Source organism: Alexandromys fortis, unplaced genomic scaffold, assembly GCF_014885135.2.
Source record: "Alexandromys fortis isolate MF-2015 unplaced genomic scaffold, M_Fortis_MF-2015_v1.1 scaffold_344, whole genome shotgun sequence".
Classification (NCBI taxonomy): domain Eukaryota; kingdom Metazoa; phylum Chordata; class Mammalia; order Rodentia; family Cricetidae; genus Alexandromys; species Alexandromys fortis.
This window is the reverse complement of record NW_026068226.1, coordinates 180,705-199,739: the sequence shown is the minus strand read 5'-3', so window position 1 is coordinate 199,739 and position 19,035 is coordinate 180,705. Positions and strand designations below refer to the sequence as shown.

At 51.6% G+C, this 19,035-nt stretch overlaps 2 protein-coding genes across 3 annotated transcripts in view; one reads left to right on the top strand and one right to left on the bottom strand.

Moving 5' to 3' along the window:
* Ssc5d (scavenger receptor cysteine rich family member with 5 domains) overlaps positions 1–4,000 on the top strand; it is a 29,031-nt gene extending 25,031 nt beyond the window's left edge. For both annotated transcript variants that reach the window (XM_050130686.1, XM_050130685.1), the window contains 2 exons: positions 1,108–1,272; positions 2,484–4,000. In XM_050130686.1, coding sequence (XP_049986643.1) covers positions 1,108–1,272; positions 2,484–3,934 — 1,616 coding nt within the window. In that variant the 3' untranslated portion in view covers positions 3,935–4,000. The remainder of the gene's footprint in view (positions 1–1,107; positions 1,273–2,483) is intronic.
* A 9,948-nt stretch (positions 4,001–13,948) lies between these two features.
* The window catches only part of Sbk2 (SH3 domain binding kinase family member 2), a 9,475-nt gene continuing 4,388 nt past the window's right edge, over positions 13,949–19,035 (bottom strand). Inside the window, exons 3-4 of the mRNA XM_050130724.1 lie at positions 15,722–15,924; positions 13,949–15,341 (exon numbers count right to left, since the gene is read on the bottom strand). Of these exons, the coding sequence (XP_049986681.1) occupies positions 15,033–15,341; positions 15,722–15,924 (512 nt within the window). The 3' untranslated portion in view covers positions 13,949–15,032. The remainder of the gene's footprint in view (positions 15,342–15,721; positions 15,925–19,035) is intronic.

Below are 19,035 nucleotides of genomic sequence, written 5' to 3'. Positions count from 1 at the left end.
TGTATGTGTGTATATATACATATATGTATATATATAATAGCTGGATGGTGGCACACTTCATCCCAGCACTCCAGAGGCAGAGACAGGTGGATCTCTGTGAGCTTGAAGCAAACTTGGCCTCCATAGCAAGTTCCAGAATAGTCAGTCAGAGATACATACAAAGACCCTGTCTCAAAAAACTTAGCTTATTTGTGCATGTATGCGCATGTGTGTACACACACACTCACACACACACACACACACACACACACACACACACACACACACAAATGCAGTCCCAATGAGACCAGAAGAGGACATCGATCTGAAGCTGGAGTTACATTGTGAACTGCCTGAAGTGTGTGCCGGGAACCCAGCTTGGGTCCTCTGCGAGAGCAATAGAGGCTCTCAGTCACCAAAGCCATCCCTCTTGCCCCAACAAGGTAGGTTTTAAGCTCCAAGAAGTGCCTACATTCATCTCTCTGGCCGTAATGACATCACCACAGATCCAGAGGCTTAAACAACACACACTCATTATTCTTGGTCTTCTGTAGGTCAGAATGCATGGGTCTCACTGAGCCAAGACCAGGGTATTGGCTGGGCTGGTTCCTATGGGAGACTCTGCCCTCTTGACTTTTCTAGACACAGCTCCTCCCATCTCCAAAGCCAGTACTGTGTCTTTCTCTGGCCTTAGCTATGTGTTTATTTTTTTTCTTGTTCACTTCAGCCTGGAAATGTTTCTGTATTCTAAGGATTTATAAAATTGGGGAATTTGGTTTTTCTTCTTATTGCTTATTTATATTCATCCATTTATTTATTTACATTTATTTATGTTTGTACATGTGTGTGTGTATGGCTCAAAAGAAAAAAAGAAATTGTTTGGGACAGCAGGAAAGTCCAGCTATTGTGAGGGTTTGTACCCAAGGCCAGGAGGCTCGGGGAATGGAAGTAATGCTTGTGTTTCCTCTGTGAGGAATTTCATCAGTTTCTGCTTTCAGCCAAGAGCAATCCTGACTGGTGGCCTAGGTGACACACGTTGTTGAGGAGGCTGTGATGGGGGCTGTGGTAATTTGCGGGGGAGATGAAGGTAGAAGGAGAGACCCAACTCTCTTCCTTACACATGTGCAGATGGCCAGGGCGGTTATGAAGTCTCCTGGACATGGGATACACCTTCACAGAGGGGTCTGCCCCGAGGGACCCCCACCACGACCAAACCCCGACCCACTGTCACCAGCGGCACCGGCAAGAGTCCAGGCCACCCCTTTCCAGCCCCGAGGGCCCGTGCAGGCACAGGTGAGGCCTGGGGAGCTTGTGGTGTGGGGTGCAGAGATGGGCTTCAAGTTCCCAGGGGTAACCCAATTCTTACCTCAGGAAGACCCGACAGAGGGCTAGCCTACAGCAAGGAGTCATTAGCTCGAGTAGAGACGATCCTGAGAGAATTCTGCAACCAGTGCACAGTGATAGCTAAAGACATTAGCGTTGCAGGCAATTATTAGGACACCTAAGAACTGGTCTACCCGTCATTGCTCTACCGTATGACAGATAATAACTTTCTTTCTTTCTTTCTTTCTTTCTTTCTTTCTTTCTTTCTTCCTTCCTTCCTTCCTTCCTTCCTTCCTTCTTCTCTTTATTTGTTCTGTTTTCCTTTTTCTTTTAGGTTTTTTTGAGATAAGATTTCTCTATATAACAGTCCTGGCTGGCACCCACTTTGTAGACCATACTGACCTCGAACTCACAGAGATCTACCTGCTTCTGCTGGGATTAAAGACGTGTGGTACCACACCTCACTAGGTCCTTCCTCTTTTTTTCTTTCTTTCTTTCTTTCTTTCTTTCTTTCTTTCTTTCTTTCTTTCTTTCTTTCTTTCTTTATTTATTTTTCGAGAGAGGGTTTCTCCGTAGCTTTTACTTCCTGTCCTGGAAACAAAACTCACAGAGATCCGCCTGTCTCTGCCTCCCGAGTGCTGGGATTAAAGGTGTGCGCCACCACCGCCCGGTTTAGGTCCTTCTTTTTGTTTAGTCTAGGCCCCCAGGCCATGGGATAATCAGGGTAGTTCTTCCCTTCTTAGTAAAATTCTGGAAACACTCACAGACATATCCACAGAGCTGTGTCCCCCTAGGTGAATCCAAACCCAGTCAACTCGACAGTGGAAGTAAATTATCACATAGAGTCACACTGTGGGTGTCTCCTAGGTCTCTTACTGTCTTTCTGCATCCCAAAGCGTATCCATCTTTCTGGTCCCTGGGACTTCTCTTCAAACTCTCCGCTATCCTCCAGAGTTCCTCCCTACTTGTACTTTCCCCTCAGAGACCACCAGGTGGCGGCAGGAACCTCACAGGAGGAGAAGAGGGGGGCACTAGGGCCTGGTGAAGTCTGCCGGTGACCCATGATGTCACGAAGATCTTTGCCTTCCCATTGGCCAGCTCCTCAAGGGGCGTTGTGGGACACTGTGGATAGGGCAAACTGACCTCAGACTGACCTGCTCCTGCCCCCCTGCCTTCTCCAGGTTCCCCAAGGAAGCCAAAACCGGAGCGCCGGCTGCTGCGACCAACCCCAGCCAGGACAGCACCCACCACCTTATCCCCAGCTCCTTCCACCTCCCCAGCGCCTTCTGGCTCACCGCTGACCTCTGGCTCCTGGCCACAGCTCATCCCAGACTCAGCCACAGAGCCGGAGAGGACCACAGGCCCTCCCCAAACGTCTCCACCCACTCCGGGACTGTCCTCTTTGACAGCCTCTGACTCTGCTTTGTCCGCTTCTGATGCCAGTTTGCTTCCTACTGGGATCCCACAGCACTCCCAGAGCCCAACATCCACCTCCCCTAAAGGACTAACCTCTGACTCCTCCGCACTACCAGAAGGATCCAGCCTTTCCCCTACCTCAGAACTGACCCCAGGATCCGACACAACCCCAGGCTTGGGTGCAACACCCAAAATAGCCCCAGAGAGTTCTGACTTCTCAGGCATCCCCATGAGCCCCAGGACCCCCACACAGCCTTCCACTGTCCCCCAGCCCACCCCAGCCATTCACCCTACCACCACCCCTAACCCCACCACCACTCCTCACCCGACCACCACCCCTTACCCGACCACCACCCCTCACTCGACCACCACCCCTCAACACACCACTTCTTACCCTACCATGACCCCTGAGCACACCACAGACCCTCAGCTTCCCAGGACCCCTCACCCCACCTCAACGCCTCAACCTCCCACCAACTCTCATGCTTCCTTAACCGCTGCCACCCCTACAAAGTCCCTTCCATCTTCCCCTGAGACGGGGTTTCCCTTTCTCACTCTGGAGCCAAGGGTCAAGCCTAGCCTACACCCGGAACTGACCTTTGAGGAAGCCCCTCCCACAAGCTCATCCGGAAAGCAGAACCTGGAGCCCTCTCCAGCCTCGGAGTCTGACCCCTCCAGGCATTCTCCAGCCCCAAGCATGGACCCACAGTCCACAGAGGTCTTTAAACCGCCCAGAAGCCAGAGTCCCAAATTAACCTCTCCACCTCTCCAGACCTCACACTCACCTCCAGACCCCACTGTGACCTCCGACCTTCACCTCTCCTCTATGGCCCACCCGTTGGACCAACCTCCCCCTGACCGCTTCACTCAAGGGCCAAGCCCTAATCACAACCCAGAAGCCCTTGGACCGTGTCTGTCCCCGGTACCCCCTGTAAGGGTCATGGCTTGTGAGCCACCGGCCTTGGTGGAGCTGGTGGCTGCTGTGAGGGAGGTGGGTGACCAGTTGCAGAGGCTGACTCAGGTCCTGGAACAAGACCGGCAGGAGCGTCAAGTCCTGGGGCTGGGCCTAGTCCGGTTGGTAGAGGCTGCCCAGGGCCTGGGGCAGCTGAGCGAGACTGTAAAGAGACTGGCAGAGGTGGCCTGGCCTCCCAGCACCCCTGTGCCCACCACCACCACCACCGAGGAGGAGGAGAGGCCTCTGAGGGGAGATGTGTGACTCTTTCTGAAATTCAGGGTGCTTAAGGTGCTCTCAGACAAAAGAAAACCAAAGTATCTACCAACCAAGTGTGGGTGTTGTTACTGGGTGAGCAGGGGACCCTGGGGGGACAGAGTCACAAGGTTGATCTTAACCTGTTAACCTCACACATCCTACGGTCATGGTGATGGAGACGATCCTAGGCACGAAGGCAATAACGGCAGTGACAGCGTTGATGGTGATGATGGGGAATGGTGGTGCTAGAGATTGGGGTGATGGTGATGATGGGGGGATGGTGGTGTTGCTAGAGATTGGGGTGATGGTAATGATGGGGGATGGTGGTGTTGCTAGAGATTGGGGTGATGGTAATTGGTGGGGGATGGTGGTGTTGCTAGAGATTGGGGTGATGGTGATGATGGGGGGATGGTGGTGTTGCTAGAGATTGGGGTGATGTAATGATGGGGGATGGTGGTGTTGCTAGAGATTGGGGTGCTTATGATGAAGTGTGATGAAGTGACTGGCGACAAGGGTGGGGTGGTGGTGTTGATGGTGTAGTGATGAAGGTGGCGACAGGTGTTGAGGGTGATGGTGGTACTTGTGAGGGTTCTGATGGTGATGGCTGGGGTGGTGCTGATACTAGTGAGGATGCAGGTAGGGATGGCTAAGGTGATGATAATGGTGACTAGGAATAATGAAGGTGTTGATGGTAGCAGCGAGCATGATGGTAGCGGTGGGTGACAGAAGATGGTGGTGACGGTAATAGTGGCGCCATGACGATGACATTGATATGCTAGCAATGCTGCTGGTGATCACCATGAGCTGCGGGACTTTAAGATCACAGCATGCGCTCCGTGTCTGGCGGGATATAGCATCAGCGTCACAGGGACTATCGCTGACTGGGTATGTCTGTGTTAGCAGTGCTTCTCAGCCTTCCTAACGCTGCGATGGCCCTTTAATTCAGTTCCTCATGCTGTGGTGACCCCCAGCCATGACATCATTCCCATCTCTACCTTATCACTGCTGTTATAAACTGTCGTGCAAACATACAATACACAGGATGGTCTTAGGTGACCCCCCTCCCATGAAAGGCAACCCAGCTGGGTCATGTCCCACAGGTTGAGAACCGCTGGTTTAGCGGCTCCACACCCAGCTGTCATTCCCTCTCCATTAACACTGACGGAGGAGGGTACTGTTACCACAGCTCAGCAGATGGGTCGATGTCCTCGCAGCCTGGACGCCAGGGAGGAGCCATTGCTAGGGGTAGCGCTGAGCCAGCTCCTGAGCCTTGGTCCCCATTCCCACCTGTAAACGGGGATAATAATAGTGAGTGGCTCATGGGCATGCGGACATGACTAGGTGGCTCATGGGCATGTGGACATGACTGGGTGGTAGCATTATGTTTCTGAGGGTGCTTAAACTCTCAGGGACACTAGCTGGGGGACTGATCTATCCCCCCTTTGTGCCCCAGGGCAACCCAAGCCTGTCTACTCCAGACCCTTCTGAGAGAAGATTTCATGCATGAGCCCACCTAATGTTCTATTCAGTGTGTTGTGGATGCCCTTGAGCCTCTGTCTGTACCTCTGGAGTGCTGGGATTACAGATGTGCTGTATCTGTGCATGGTTGTGGGTTGAACCTAGGGCTTCATGCATGCCGGGCAAGCATTCTGCCAACTGAACTTCATTTCCAGCTCAGGGGCCTTGCTCTTCAGATAGTATCACATGGCCACATCAGACCAAGTGGACTTGAGTCGAGGCTTGGCTGTGGTCAGCCTGCGTACCTCTGGAATTTTGGCTCCTTTCTCACAGCCTCAGTTTTGTCCTCTGTAAAATGGGAATGTTAATCAGATCACACTCACGGGGGAGGATTTCCAGTGAATCAGTTCATGTATGGGCAGAGATGGTATATGATGATGCCCACTGACCAAGAGTGAGCCCAGGGCTAGTGAGATGGCTCAGTGGGTAGACACTTGCTATGTGAGCCTCGATGATCTCAGTTTGATTCCCTGGAACCTAAATAATGGAAGGAGAGAACCAATTACGGTAAGCTGTCCTCTAACCTCCACATATGTCCCCCATAAAGTTAATGGATTCATGAAAGAAGAGTGATTCCCCCAGACACCAGACACAGCCTGTCTGTGCTGAACAACGTGGTGTGTGTGTGAGACAGAGAGGGAGAGAGAGAGACAGTCAGACAGACAGACAGACAGACACACACACACACACACACACACAGTAGTTCAGACTGGCTTCAAAGGCTGAGGTTTGAACCCCATCCCCTCTCTGTCTCCCAAGTCCTCGGATTACAGGCAGGTACCACCTTCTGGAGCGTGGACTCTAGATAAACAACCGGGCAGTCACACCGGACCCTGCAAGGGAGGAGCCTTGATCTGCAGTACAGAAAGGGCTCAGAGCCGTCCAGCTCATCCCCAGCGCCACACGGTACAGCTGGGACCCAAGCAGGGACAAAGACAGACAGTGCCCCTGCTTTGTCCTTGCCCTGGGTTCCCCCGTCTTAGTGACTCGAGCAAGTCCGTTCCTACCCCTGAACCTATCCTCACTGGTCTGTAAACCGAGGGTTAGCTTGGAAGATGCCACCCCACCCCGCCCCACCCGCCAGCACTCCAGTTTCTGACCCCTGCAGCCCTGGCCAGGAAACTGGTCCTTCTTCTCTTCCAAGATCATGGCTCAGAGGTCACGGAAGGTGATGGAGCCTGGCGCCCCTGCACTCCTGCAAAGGCCAGCGGGGTCCAGTTACTGGTTTGGGCAGGGAGTGGGATAGTGTCCGGGGGTCTTGATTGATGGGCACTCTGATCCCGCCAACAGGCAGAAGGCACATGCAGGGAACTCTTTGGTCCCCATAGCTCATTAAGCCAGAGACTTAAGTAACTGCTGACAGCTAACCTCGGGAGAGCAGGGCTGCCTTCCCCTTCCTGTCCCGGCTTACTGGGGTGTCACAGAGCAGTACCCCAGATAGGAGGTGGGCCCTAGCTATGGGTCATCTCTCCGAAAGTGCCAGAGAGCCCAGCTTGGGGTGCAGCTTTGGCTTCTCTGCAAACCTGGGGTGTGTGATGGGTGTTCTAGCCCAAGGTCTCTCCACCCCCGTTACCTTCTGCCAGCCCCAAACAAGCGGGTACCCAATTACTCAGTCATTCTATCCCTGTTTGGCCGGGCAGCTAAGCCCAAACATCTGGCCCCGGGGCCCTCGGCCAGGATGGGTAACCAACCCCACCCGCTGTTAGCCCTGACCCTCAACACCTCCCTCAGGGGACAGCTGAGCTCCATGTCTGCTTGCCAACTTGCTACAAGCCCAGAACAGTAGCTGCATAGGACTAGCAAGCTCAGTGGGTGGAGAAAAACTCCAAACTGGAACTCTATTAAACACATTCACACCTCACACACTCACATACACACCACATATACTTACACACACCATACATACCACATACACACTTATATACACTATGCAGACATACTTACATAACACACTCACACCCTACACATACACACACTCAGATACCTACACCACACAAATACACACACACACACCACATACACACACCATGCAGGCACACACACATACCACATACACCATGCACACATGCTCTCACACACAACACAATACATTGAGACACCCACACAATACACATACACACTCACATACACACACACATACACACACACTCTCTCACACACACACATACCCCCACACCACACATAGCATCCGGCTCTCTGGAAGTTGATCAGGAACAGACGCAAAAGACTTGTCAAATCACAGCCTACATCTTAGCACATCTAGTGAACATTTGTTACCTGGGGCTGCGGTATAGATCAGTGGGTAGAGTGCTTGCCTAGCACACACAGGGCCCTGGGTTCAATCCCCAGCACTGCATGAAGCAGGTGTAGTGGTGTGTGCCTGTAACCTTACCCTCGGGAAATGGAGGCAGGAGGATTAAGAGTTGAAGGTCATCCTTGGCTACATAAGAAGTCTGAAGTCAGCCTGGCTTACATGAGACTGACTCAGACAGACAACAAAACAGCAAAATGGTACCTATGAGACTGGGCCTTTGGTCTCTCTGTACTAGTCTCTACACTGTGAGTCTGCAAGAGGCCTGGGTAGTGTGCAGTTGCTATTAAAAAGAAAGTTACTGGTACATGGTACACACCTTTAACACCAACACTTGGGAGTCAGGGACCAGGTGGCTCTCTGTGAGCTTGAGGCCAGCTAGGGCTACATAGTGAGACCTTGTCTGAAATAAATAAATAGAGAGAGGGGGAGAGAGAGGGAGAGAGAGAAAGAAGAAGAAGAAGAAGAAGAAGAAGAAGAAGAAGAAGAAGAAGAAGAAGAAGAAGAAGAAGAAGAAGAAGAAGAAGAAGAGAAAATAGAGAAAGAAAGAAGAGAGGGATGGACGGAGGGAGGGAGGGAGAGAAAAGGAGAGACAGACAGAGAGAGAACCTGGCCTCGAACTCACATAGATCAGATTGTCTGGCTTCTGTATGGGTGTTTTGCCTGCATGTATGTCTGTACTCTACGGGTGTGCCTGATGCCCACGGAGGTCATTAGTCATTAGATCCCCTGGAACTGGAGTTATGGGTGGTTATGAGCCGCCATGTGTTCAGGGAACTGAACCCTGGTCCTCTGCGGGATCTTAACTGCTCTTAACTGCTGAGCCACCTCTCCAGCCCCCTGACTGGGAGCATATGATGATAACTGTGCAGTGCCCATCGTAATCTAACCTAAGAACATGCCCGGGCCCCTGAAATGGAAACCCATGAGCCTCATCAGTCACTGCCACCCCAGCACCCAGCTCCTGCTCCATCAGCTCCATCATGACTGTGGGTTCTGCATGTTTCCTATGAATGGAGCTGCCATCTGTGGTCCTCTGTGACTGCTTCTTTGACTTAGCTTTGATGGCTCAAGGGGTCTCTGACACGCAGGCTGTGTGTCCCATTCGTTCCTTTATCGTGACCTGGCAGAATCTCAAGCACAGGTGGGCCACACTATCTTCCCCACTCTCTGGGGAACGTTGCTATGAAGACATGCATGCGGCCTTCGTGTGTGTGTGAGCATACGTGTGTATGTGTGGACGTCAGGAGTCGGTGTCAGATGTCCTCTTTGATTGTTTTTCACTAAAAACCATGACACTTTCATCCATGTAAATAATGAACTTTGGTCATTTTCATCCCATTTCTGTCTCTCAATGCCCCGCTGCCCCAGTTGGGAGTTTCTCCCCAGGGAGTTTTCTTACTTTCATGTTTGTATTTTGTCTCTGCACTGAGTTCACTTATGGTAACTTGCAGCAGCATGGGCAGTTATCAGCAACTACACTACTGAAAAAAGTGATCCTTCCTCCTCGTTCCCCCTCAGCTGCCTCTAGTGGCGCCCAGGGAGTGGGGCGGGGCTGGTGTTGCAGATAAGCACAGCTGTAGTGTGCAGGCCAAATCACATCTGGAAGATCACACTTCACAGCGCTGCTCCCACCCTCCAACTTCTACTTTCTTTCTTCTGCCTGTGGCCCTTGGTCCTGTCCTTGTCTCCCAGGTGTATACCTAGGAGTGGAATTGCTGGCCTGGTGTAGCTCATGGGTGGGAGTTACATATGGATGGAGTAGAACTCAGTCATCAGGCTTGGTGGCAGCACCTTTAGCCCTGAGCCCGCTCACTGGCCCCCGATGCTGGTAAAAAGCCTGCTCCAGCGTGTGGGAGGCACAGTTTGCCTCGTCCTCATCCTTCTGTCCCATAATGGTGGTGGTCGTGCTCCCCGGTCTGAAGTGTTTCTTGCTTGGATTTCAGAGTTTATCATGAGGTGCCACAACTCAAAAAGGGGCGAACACCTCAGGGCCACAACTGTATTCACCTCCACCTCTGTTTCCCTCCCGACCTGAGCTCGCTCACGCCCGCTCAGATCCATCTTCACACAGCCTTGCACACCCACTCTCACTTTCACGCCTTGTCTTGCTCAGCTGCTTCTCACGTCATACATACCATACTAGTAAGCCATGCATTTGTGTCCACACTCACAAAAGCTTGCACACTCGAGTGTATCTGTACTCCTGCTGACACCTATGGACACACCTGCACACTCACACCCCACACCCTCACACCACGTGTCCACATACACACTTATGATCCTGTACACACAGCATGCCCTCCTCCATGAACACACTTACACAACGTACTCACATGCACGCTCATTCACAGTCACACACCTATTAGCACACACCTTCACGTCTACCCCACATTTCCTATTCACACTCCTGCTCATGCACACACTTACGATCACACGAACCCTAGCACTCACTCCACACACACCCACATTACCAATGCTCACACCCACACCTATACTTTTGTTCGTGTTCACCTGGATGGATTATATTCACACTCACTTTCACACCCCTGTGTTCACCCTTGCACATACAATCAGTCTCTAATGTTCACACCTGCCCTTACCCTCACACACACACACTTCATGTTCACACCTGCATGCAGTAACCATTCCTACATGTACATACATCATACACACATCACACACTCTTGTTCTTTCTCACACTCAGGTCCACACTCCTACATACACAAGCAGACTTTTCATTCCTGCCCACACTTTATATGTGCATTTATTTTCACACCACCCAGTTCACTCTTGTACATATGCACACTCATGTTCACACCCACCTTTACACACAACCACACTGATGATCACATCAGCCCTAGCCCTCACCTCCACACCCATATGCACACCCATGACTATGCACTCCCACTCACTCCCACTCCTACACTTGTGTACACTCAAATTCATACCTACCCACATGTTTGTGCTCACACTCACTTCCGTACACTCGTGTTCACTTCCATGTGCACAAACACTATCATATTCTCATGTGCATTCATACACCTCACACTTCAGACTCAGTCACCCATGTGCCCACTCACTTCACACTGCACCCACAGCACCCTTGCACACTCACATAACCACATTTGTGAGCATACTAGTCCCAGCACCTCTGTGCTTACTCATGTCCACTCAGGTTCACGTGCTCATGCTCACATCTGCTCACATCCACACTTGTTCACCTCTCATGCCTGCACTTCATATCACACCCACCACTTTCATATGCTGACTCCTGCAGCACAAACCCAGCCTCACAGACACACCCACATTCACACCGCACACTCAACATTCATGCTCACACACATTCACTTGTGCACACGCATAACTCTCATGTTCACTCCTACCTCACACACTCATGCATCCATGCGCCTACGATCGCACTTGCTCTTGCACTCACTGTGCCACACCTCTCACACACACAACAGTCTTGTGTGCACACTCACAGGCACATGCATTCTCACTTTGATCCATACTCTTGTGGTTGTGGCTGCACACCACACACACACACACATGGCTGTGGCTGCACACACACACAATCACAGATGTAGCTACACAACACATTCATGCATAGCTGTAGCTGCACACGGATGTAGCTGCACACACACACACACATGGCTGTGGCTGCACACACACACAATCACAGATGTAGCTACACAACACATACATGCATAGCTGTAGCTGCACACGGATGTATCTGCACACACATGCACAGCTGTAGCTGCACGCACACACACACACACACACACACACACACACACACACACACGGCTGTGGCTGCATACACATGCACACTATCCATGCCCCTCTCCTCACACCTCTGCAGATCAACAGCAGGAGTGCTGTTGGGATTTGAATTGCAGTTCTACTACTGACGCGCGCGTGTGTGTGTGTGTGTGTGCGCGTGTGTGTGAGTGTGTATGAGAGAGAGAGAGAGATCTGACCAGTGTCTGGCTGCTGTGCCACACCACAACCCCAAAAGTGAAGTAAGGAAAGTCCCAAGGACCCCTCTGGCCTGCTGAGAGAGTCTGCGAGCAGGGAGAGTGTGTGAGCCGCGTCCTTGGTGTGAAATGGCGCTGTTAGCATTGTTAATTAGTGTTGTCCTTTCCCTTGGACCTTTCTATCCTCCCCTGTCACTTAGGTCGATGCTTGTCATTATCACCTTCCAGCTAATCCTCAGCTGCCACCACCAATTAACGGGCACACAGGCGCCCCTCTGCCCCTCCGCCTTCTCTGGTCTGTTCCCCTCATCCCAGGCACCTTCCATGTTTAGGGGACACATTCTTGGCTTAATGGCTCATGCTATTTTGGATCTATGGAGGAGGTGGCAGGAGGTCTTGACGCAGCTCACCCCCTTTGCCTTCCCATCTATTCTTTCTAACGATCCTTTACTCTCCAGGCTCCCCAGGATAGCAACTGTCATCCCTACGTCATTGGCTGGAACCCAGAGTCCAAGGGTCCTCGGGGTCATTTCACACGCGGGCACACACGCTCTGCCAGTCCCTCCCAGGCAGCACCTGGTAGCCACAGCAGGGGCACTAGGGGTGGGTGCAGGGGGCTAGGGAGCCAGTGACACACGATCCCTCCCTGGGTTGTAGCCTTCCTCTGGGCCTGCAGCCAAGCAGGGCACAGAGAGGAAGAGAGAGTGTTTGCAAACAAGGCGACTGCCAGGAAGGGGCTAGGGTGTGTGGAGGGTGAGAAGGAGTGGGGGGGGGCACCAGATGGACGAGGACTGGCTAGGGTTCCTGTCTGACCTACCTCACCTGGCTGTGCTTATGCAAGTATTGTGCATGCAAAGTTGAATGGCCAGCAAATTGCAGAGGTTTGCCTGTCTCTTCCTCCTCAGGGCAGGACTGTTTCTTAAGGATGCCCTTAAAAGCGGAAGGAACTCAGGACCCCATGGTTTCCTGACAAGCACTATGGCAGCCAAGACATCTACCCAGGCAGGACTGTGTTTTTTATGACTTTGATTGGGTAAAATAGAGAGGAAATAAACGGCTCATGGAACTGGGGATGTGTGTTTAGCACACAGCAAGCCCTGGGTTGCAATACTAGGACTGCATAGACCCAGCACAGTGGTGTGAGACAAGAGGATCAGGAGTTCAAGGTCATCCTTAGCTACATAGTGAGTTAAAGAAAGGGCAGCTTGGCCTAGGTAATATCATGTTAAAAAAAAAAATTTTGGGCCTGGCAGTGGTGGCATACCCTTAATCCCAGCATTTAGTAGGCAGAGGTAGGTGGATCTTTGTGAATTTGAGGCCAGCCTGGTCTACAGAGGGAGTTCCAGGACAGCCAGGCCTACAGAGTAAAACTCTGTGTTATAAAAACAAACAAACAATCAGACAAACAAACAACAGAACAACAAAGGCTGGAGAGATGGCTCAGAGGTTGCCGAGGTTAAGAGCATTAACTTCCAGAGTTTAATTCCCAGCAACCACACGGTGGCTCACAACCATCTACAGTGAAATCTGGTGCCCTCTTCTGGTATGCAGGTATACATGCAGACAGAATACTATATACATAATAAATACATAAATTTTAAAAAATTAAAGAAAACAAACAAAAATTTAAAAACTAGGCAGGTGAGAAGGCTCAGTAGGTCACCGTACCTGGCACTAAGCCTGCCAGCATGATAGGACCAACTTCTGCAAACTGTCCTCTGATCACACCAGGGGCACTGTGGCATGAGCATATAATAATGAATTCTTTTTTTTTTTTAAAAAGATGTTTATTTTTATGTATATGGTGCTCTATCTACACATAGAACCCTACAGACCAGAAAAGGGCACCAGATTTTATTATAGCCGGTTGTGAGCCACCACGAGGTGGCTGGGAATTGAACTCAGGATCTCTGGAAGAGCTACCAATGTTCTTAACTGCTGAGCCATCTCTCCAGCCCCTGATGAATTCTTTTTAAAATTAAATAGCTGTCTGAACAATATTTCGGTACCTGCCACCACAGGCTCCATGTTAGAGCGACCCAGTGGGAGTCCTTACCCAAGTACCACTTGGTCCTACAACTTCTGTCTCTTCTGTCTCTCCCTCGGTCTCTATGGGTGTCTCTTTGCCTCACTCTGCCTGTGCACACACTTCGCATTTCTAAATGGACAGAGTCACAGCACAAGAACTGTTGCCAGGGGGACTTTATTTGCAGAGGGCAGCTGAGGCAAGAATACATACATAAAGCATCTCACACAGTGAGCTGGGGCAAGGGAGTGTCCCGCCATGCAGGTGGGCGGGAGAAAAAAGCTGGAGTAGATTCGAGTGGCGTGAAGCCCGACGAGGGAAGATGGGACGTCAGAGCGGGCAGACAGCGGTGGAGAGTGGGAGGGGTCCCGTAGGAAGCTCTGGTGAACAGATGTGTTCGTTTACTTGGCTGCTTGCTGCAGGCCCGGCACTGCTCTGAGGATGTAGGGCCGTTCTTCAGGAGCCAAGACAAACCCCATACGGTCAGAAGGGGTACAGTGCGCACCAGGAACACGTAGTAGAGTTGGGGCCTGGGATCGTGAAGTCTGGAACTGGTGGCCGTCTTACCTGGGGCTTTTGGGCTAGCTACCTGAGGTGGGCGGGATGGGGCGCAGCCATGCAGGAGAGCTGAGCGCGGTGCATGCCTGTTATCCCAGGACTCAGGATTCTGAGGTAAGAGGATCCAGATTCAAGACCAGAGATGGCAAGGAGACTCCCGTAGGTAAAGTGAGGCGCTTGAAGACTGAGAAGATCTCAGTTCCCTTGCTGGGCCCCAAGGTGGAGAGAACTGACTCCCAAAAGTCCTCCGACCTTCACGTAACACGCACGTGTGTGTGCACACGCATGCGTGCAGAGCATAGCGGAGGAACACAGACTACACACAGGACAGGTAGGAGACACCGACAGCTGAGAGGAGGCCACAGCCAGGCAGCACAGGCTAAGCAGGTCTCCGCATGCTCGCTGCTCCCCCTTGGCAGCCTCGAGGCCTCACTACCCATCTTCCCTCAGTCCCTTCGCCAGTTCCTCAGCCTCCCCCTCCCTCTGCCTCCAGGGTTGGCCTAGGTAACCCTTGATGGAGCTCACAGGGTTCCTCTTCCTGGGGTGAGGGTCTAGCAGTCCCCACAGGAGAGTGTCTGCCACAGGTGACAGGCCATACCAGGGCTGTGGCCTGTCTTGGGGCTGGCCAGAGGCCTGCCAGATGATAAAGTCCTCAAAGAAAGGGTCCGCCTCCACCAGGGGCTGATCCCAAGGGAAGTAGCCGGTAAGAAGTCAGAAGATCAGGACTCCCAGGGCCCAGGCATCCAGGGCAGGTTGGATGGGTAGCCCCTCGGGAAAGGGTGGTGGCTCACACAGCTCAGGGGCAGTATAGGGTATAGGTGGCCCAGTGAGTCGGAGCAGGGTCCCTCGGGGCCTGGTGTGGCCAAAGTCCGTCAGCTTGATGCGATAGCAGTCTGAGTCACACACCAGCACGTTCTCTGGCTTCAAGTCCCGGTACACCAGGCCGTGGGAATGAATGTGTTCCAGAGCCGAGGCCAGCTGGGCCGCACAGCGCTGGGCTGCTGGCTGGGGAAGACCCACCTGCACGAGGAAAAGACAACAGAGTTCCACTGCTCCTGGGCTGCTGAGGGAAACAATTGAGGGGGATGAGGAGGAACTAGCATGGGCCCATGAGCCCCTGGAGTGACCTGGAGAGATCTGTGAGGAACTGATGGAGCCACATGGGTCCCTGTGAGCCCATGACGCCTGCTAACTCCAGCAGATCAGATTATGAGCTTGAGGGTTGGTTAATCTCAATAGGACATAGTCAATGAAGTCTAAAGTGACCCAGCAATTCTAGAAGTTGGGGTTAGATGTGTGGCCTAACAGCAAACACAATTCTTGTGTTCCACATGCTGTTTGGAGCTTCCCATGAACCCTGGTAGGGCTCACAAAGGCATCTCCAGGGCCAACGTACTCACCTTGGGCTGGATGAAGGTGATGAGGTCCCCGTGGAGGACAGGCTCTGTCAAGAAGCTGTAGGAACCGGCTGACTCTATGCCAATGCCATAGGCGGCCACGATGGCCGGATGTGTGCCAAGGGAGAGGCCCACACAGAACTCATACAGGAAGCTACGGAGGGAAGTAGAGGTCTTGGGGAGTTGCTTCAGTGCCAGGGGTGTTCCTAGAGGTGGGATGCAACAGGGGTGGATATCAGAGGTAGGTAAGAGTTTAGGGTCACTAGGACCAGCTTCTTTTTTTTTTTTTTTTTGGTTTTTCAAGACAGGGTTTCTCTGTGGTTTTGGAGCCTGTCCTGAAACTAGCTCTTGTAGACCAGGCTGGTCTCGAACTCACAGAGATCCACCTATCTCTGCCTCCCAAGTGCTGGGATTAAAGGCGTGTGCCACCACCGCCCGGCTAGGACCAGCTTCTTGATCCTCTTCCTAGGCTTCCAAATGGAATCTGTTTCTCAAATGCCTCCTTGTTCCCCATCCTTGCCTTCCTACCAACCTACTCTGATAGCATTCAACATCCATGTCGACTCATGTCTACCAGTTTCAACACATGTCCACCCATGTCTACCCATGTCCATCCATGTCCACCCATATCTACCTATGTCCATACATGTCCATCCATGTCCACTCATGTCTACCCATGTCCACTCATGTCTACCCACGCCCACTGATGTCCACTCATGTCTACCCATGTCCACACATGTCTACCCATGTCCACTCATGTCCACCCATGTTCACCCATGTCCATCCATGTCCACTCATGTCTACCCATGCCCACTGATGTCCACCAATGTCTGCTCATGTCCACACATGCATTTCCACTCTCAGGGGGAATAGAAACTGAAACTGGAACCTCCATTGACTGACTTCCCATGATAGTAATCCCATGTGGGAGGATTTTTTTATTAATTAAATTTTACTCACGTATTTTGCACCTCGATGGGAGTTTTCCCTCCCTCCTCTCCTCCCGTTCCCTCCCCTGGCTTCCCCTTTGCATCCCCACATCCCTCTCCCCCTTTGTTTCTGCTCAGAAAGGGGCAGGCCTCCCATGGGTATCAACAAAGCATGGCGTATCAAGCTGAGGTGGGACTAAGCTCCTCTTTGTATTAAGGCTGGGTGAGACACCCAGTGTGAGGAACAGGTTTGCAAAAGCCAACTCAAGCATAAGGGACAGGTACCGACCCCACTGCTTGGAGTCTCAGAATCAGATCAAGCTACACAACGGTCACACATATGTACAGGACTGAGGTCAGTCCCATGCAGACTGTGGGGCTCTCAGGTATCCCAGCCCGGCTTCTGGCTCCCTGTGTAGCTGAGGATAACGCTGAATTCCTGCTCATCCTGTCTCACAGTTGGGATGTAGGTATGGACCACTGTGGCTGGTGCAAAGACATGCTTGGGGCAACCGGGGGAAATGTACAGAGTACAGGATAACAGGTCCAGGTAAGGAGTCACGATCCTAGTCTATGGAGAAACACCTTCCTAGATTCTTCCTTCAAGGCAGGAATGGCTAGTGTAAAGCTTTTAACTACCGGCTACTAGTTCTTGAGCAAACTTATCTACCATGTGGGCAGGCTGCCAACTTTCTCTTTTTTTATTGCTGAGGATTGAACCTAGGGCCTCAGTCATGCTAGGCACGTGTTATGCCCCTTCCATCCCTGTCCTCACTGGGGGATTCTAGGCAAAGGCTCGATTCTGGGCCAACCGCTTATTGCTGAACCGTGCTCCTGGCCTCTTGCTGGTACATTCTAGGCAAGTGCCAGAATCCCGAGCTATGTCTTCAAACTTCTTTTTACTGTTATATGAGTTTTCTCTAAGTCTTTCGGGGGCCTCGAATGGTTTCTGCAGCCTCAGATAAACCTTGAAATGGCCGTCCTACTCCCTCAGCCTCCTGTATGGCTGAAGTGATAGACCTGGCTGTCTCTTTAAATAAACATCCACCATTCAAACTCGCACACTCCAGCCTGACGGGACAGCATCTCCTCCAGGTATCCTGACTTCCCACCAGCCACTGTTTTTGTGTGGTTATTTTTGGCAATATTGGGGATTGAACAAGAGCCCGCGGCACACAAGGTGAGTAGAGTACGCTATGCCTGAGCTACAGCCCCAGGTCTCGCCCAGTGTGTTGACGGTCTCTGCTCACTTCCCACTGTGAGCATCTCCATCCTGCCTATGGCTTCACACCCACAGCGCCCTTCCTAATGCTGCGACCCTTTAACACAGTTCCTCATTTTGTGGTGACCCCCAACCATCAAATTACTTTTGTTGTTACTTCATAACTGTAATTTGGCTATCCAAATTACATGAATCATAATGTAAATATCTGTGTTTTCTGATGGGTCTTAGGCGACCCCTGTGGAAGGTCGTTTGACCCCTGAAGGGTCGCGACCTGCAGGCTGAGAACCACTGATCTAGCATGAGGCTGGGCGTGCAGGGGCATAGCTGATCCGTCCAGTGAAACTAAGCAGTTGAAGGCTCGTCGGCAGTCTCTCAGATGCCTTGCTGTTGTTCAAGCCGCCATGCTCTGAGCAGACCCGGGTGGCACTCTCATTCCTTCTGCCCCTCTCTCTGTTATGGGCCAAATTCCCTCAAATTCAAACAGTGGAAGACAAAAATCTTAGGACCCACCCCCCCAAATGTGGCTTCCTTTCCTTCCTTCTTTTCTCTCTTTCTTTTTTTGTTTTTTTGAGACAAGATCTCTGGGTAATTTCACCTGTCCTGGGACTCCATTGACCACATTGGTCTCAATTTGATGGGTAATCTTTGATGTTTATTTATGTATTTTATGCGTGTGTGTGAGCGTATGAGACATATGTGGGGTGCTACAGAAAAGTGTGTTAGAGCCCCTGAAACTGGAGTCACAGGTGGTTGTGAGCTGCCTGATACTGGGAACTGAACTAAGTTCTGCTGAAAGGGTAAGGCGCTGGGATTAAAGGTGTGTGTCACCCTCAACACCCCCTTAGCTGCAGAACCATCTCAGAGCCATCTCTCCACACCCTCTTCTTTGTTTTCAGTTTCATTTTATATGCATGGAGTGTTTGTCTACGTGTATGTATGCGCACCGTATGCATGCCTGGTGACCACAGATGTCAGAAGAAGGCACTGGGTCCTACGAAATTGGATTTACATGGTGGTGAGCTACCTTGTTGTGCCAGGAATAGAACTTGGGTCCTTTGCAAAAGCAACAAATGCTTTTTAACTATCGAGCCATCTTTCCAGGCCCTAGACTCTATCAAGAGGGAGAGGGAGAGAGAGAGGGAGAGGGAGAGGGAGAGGGAGAG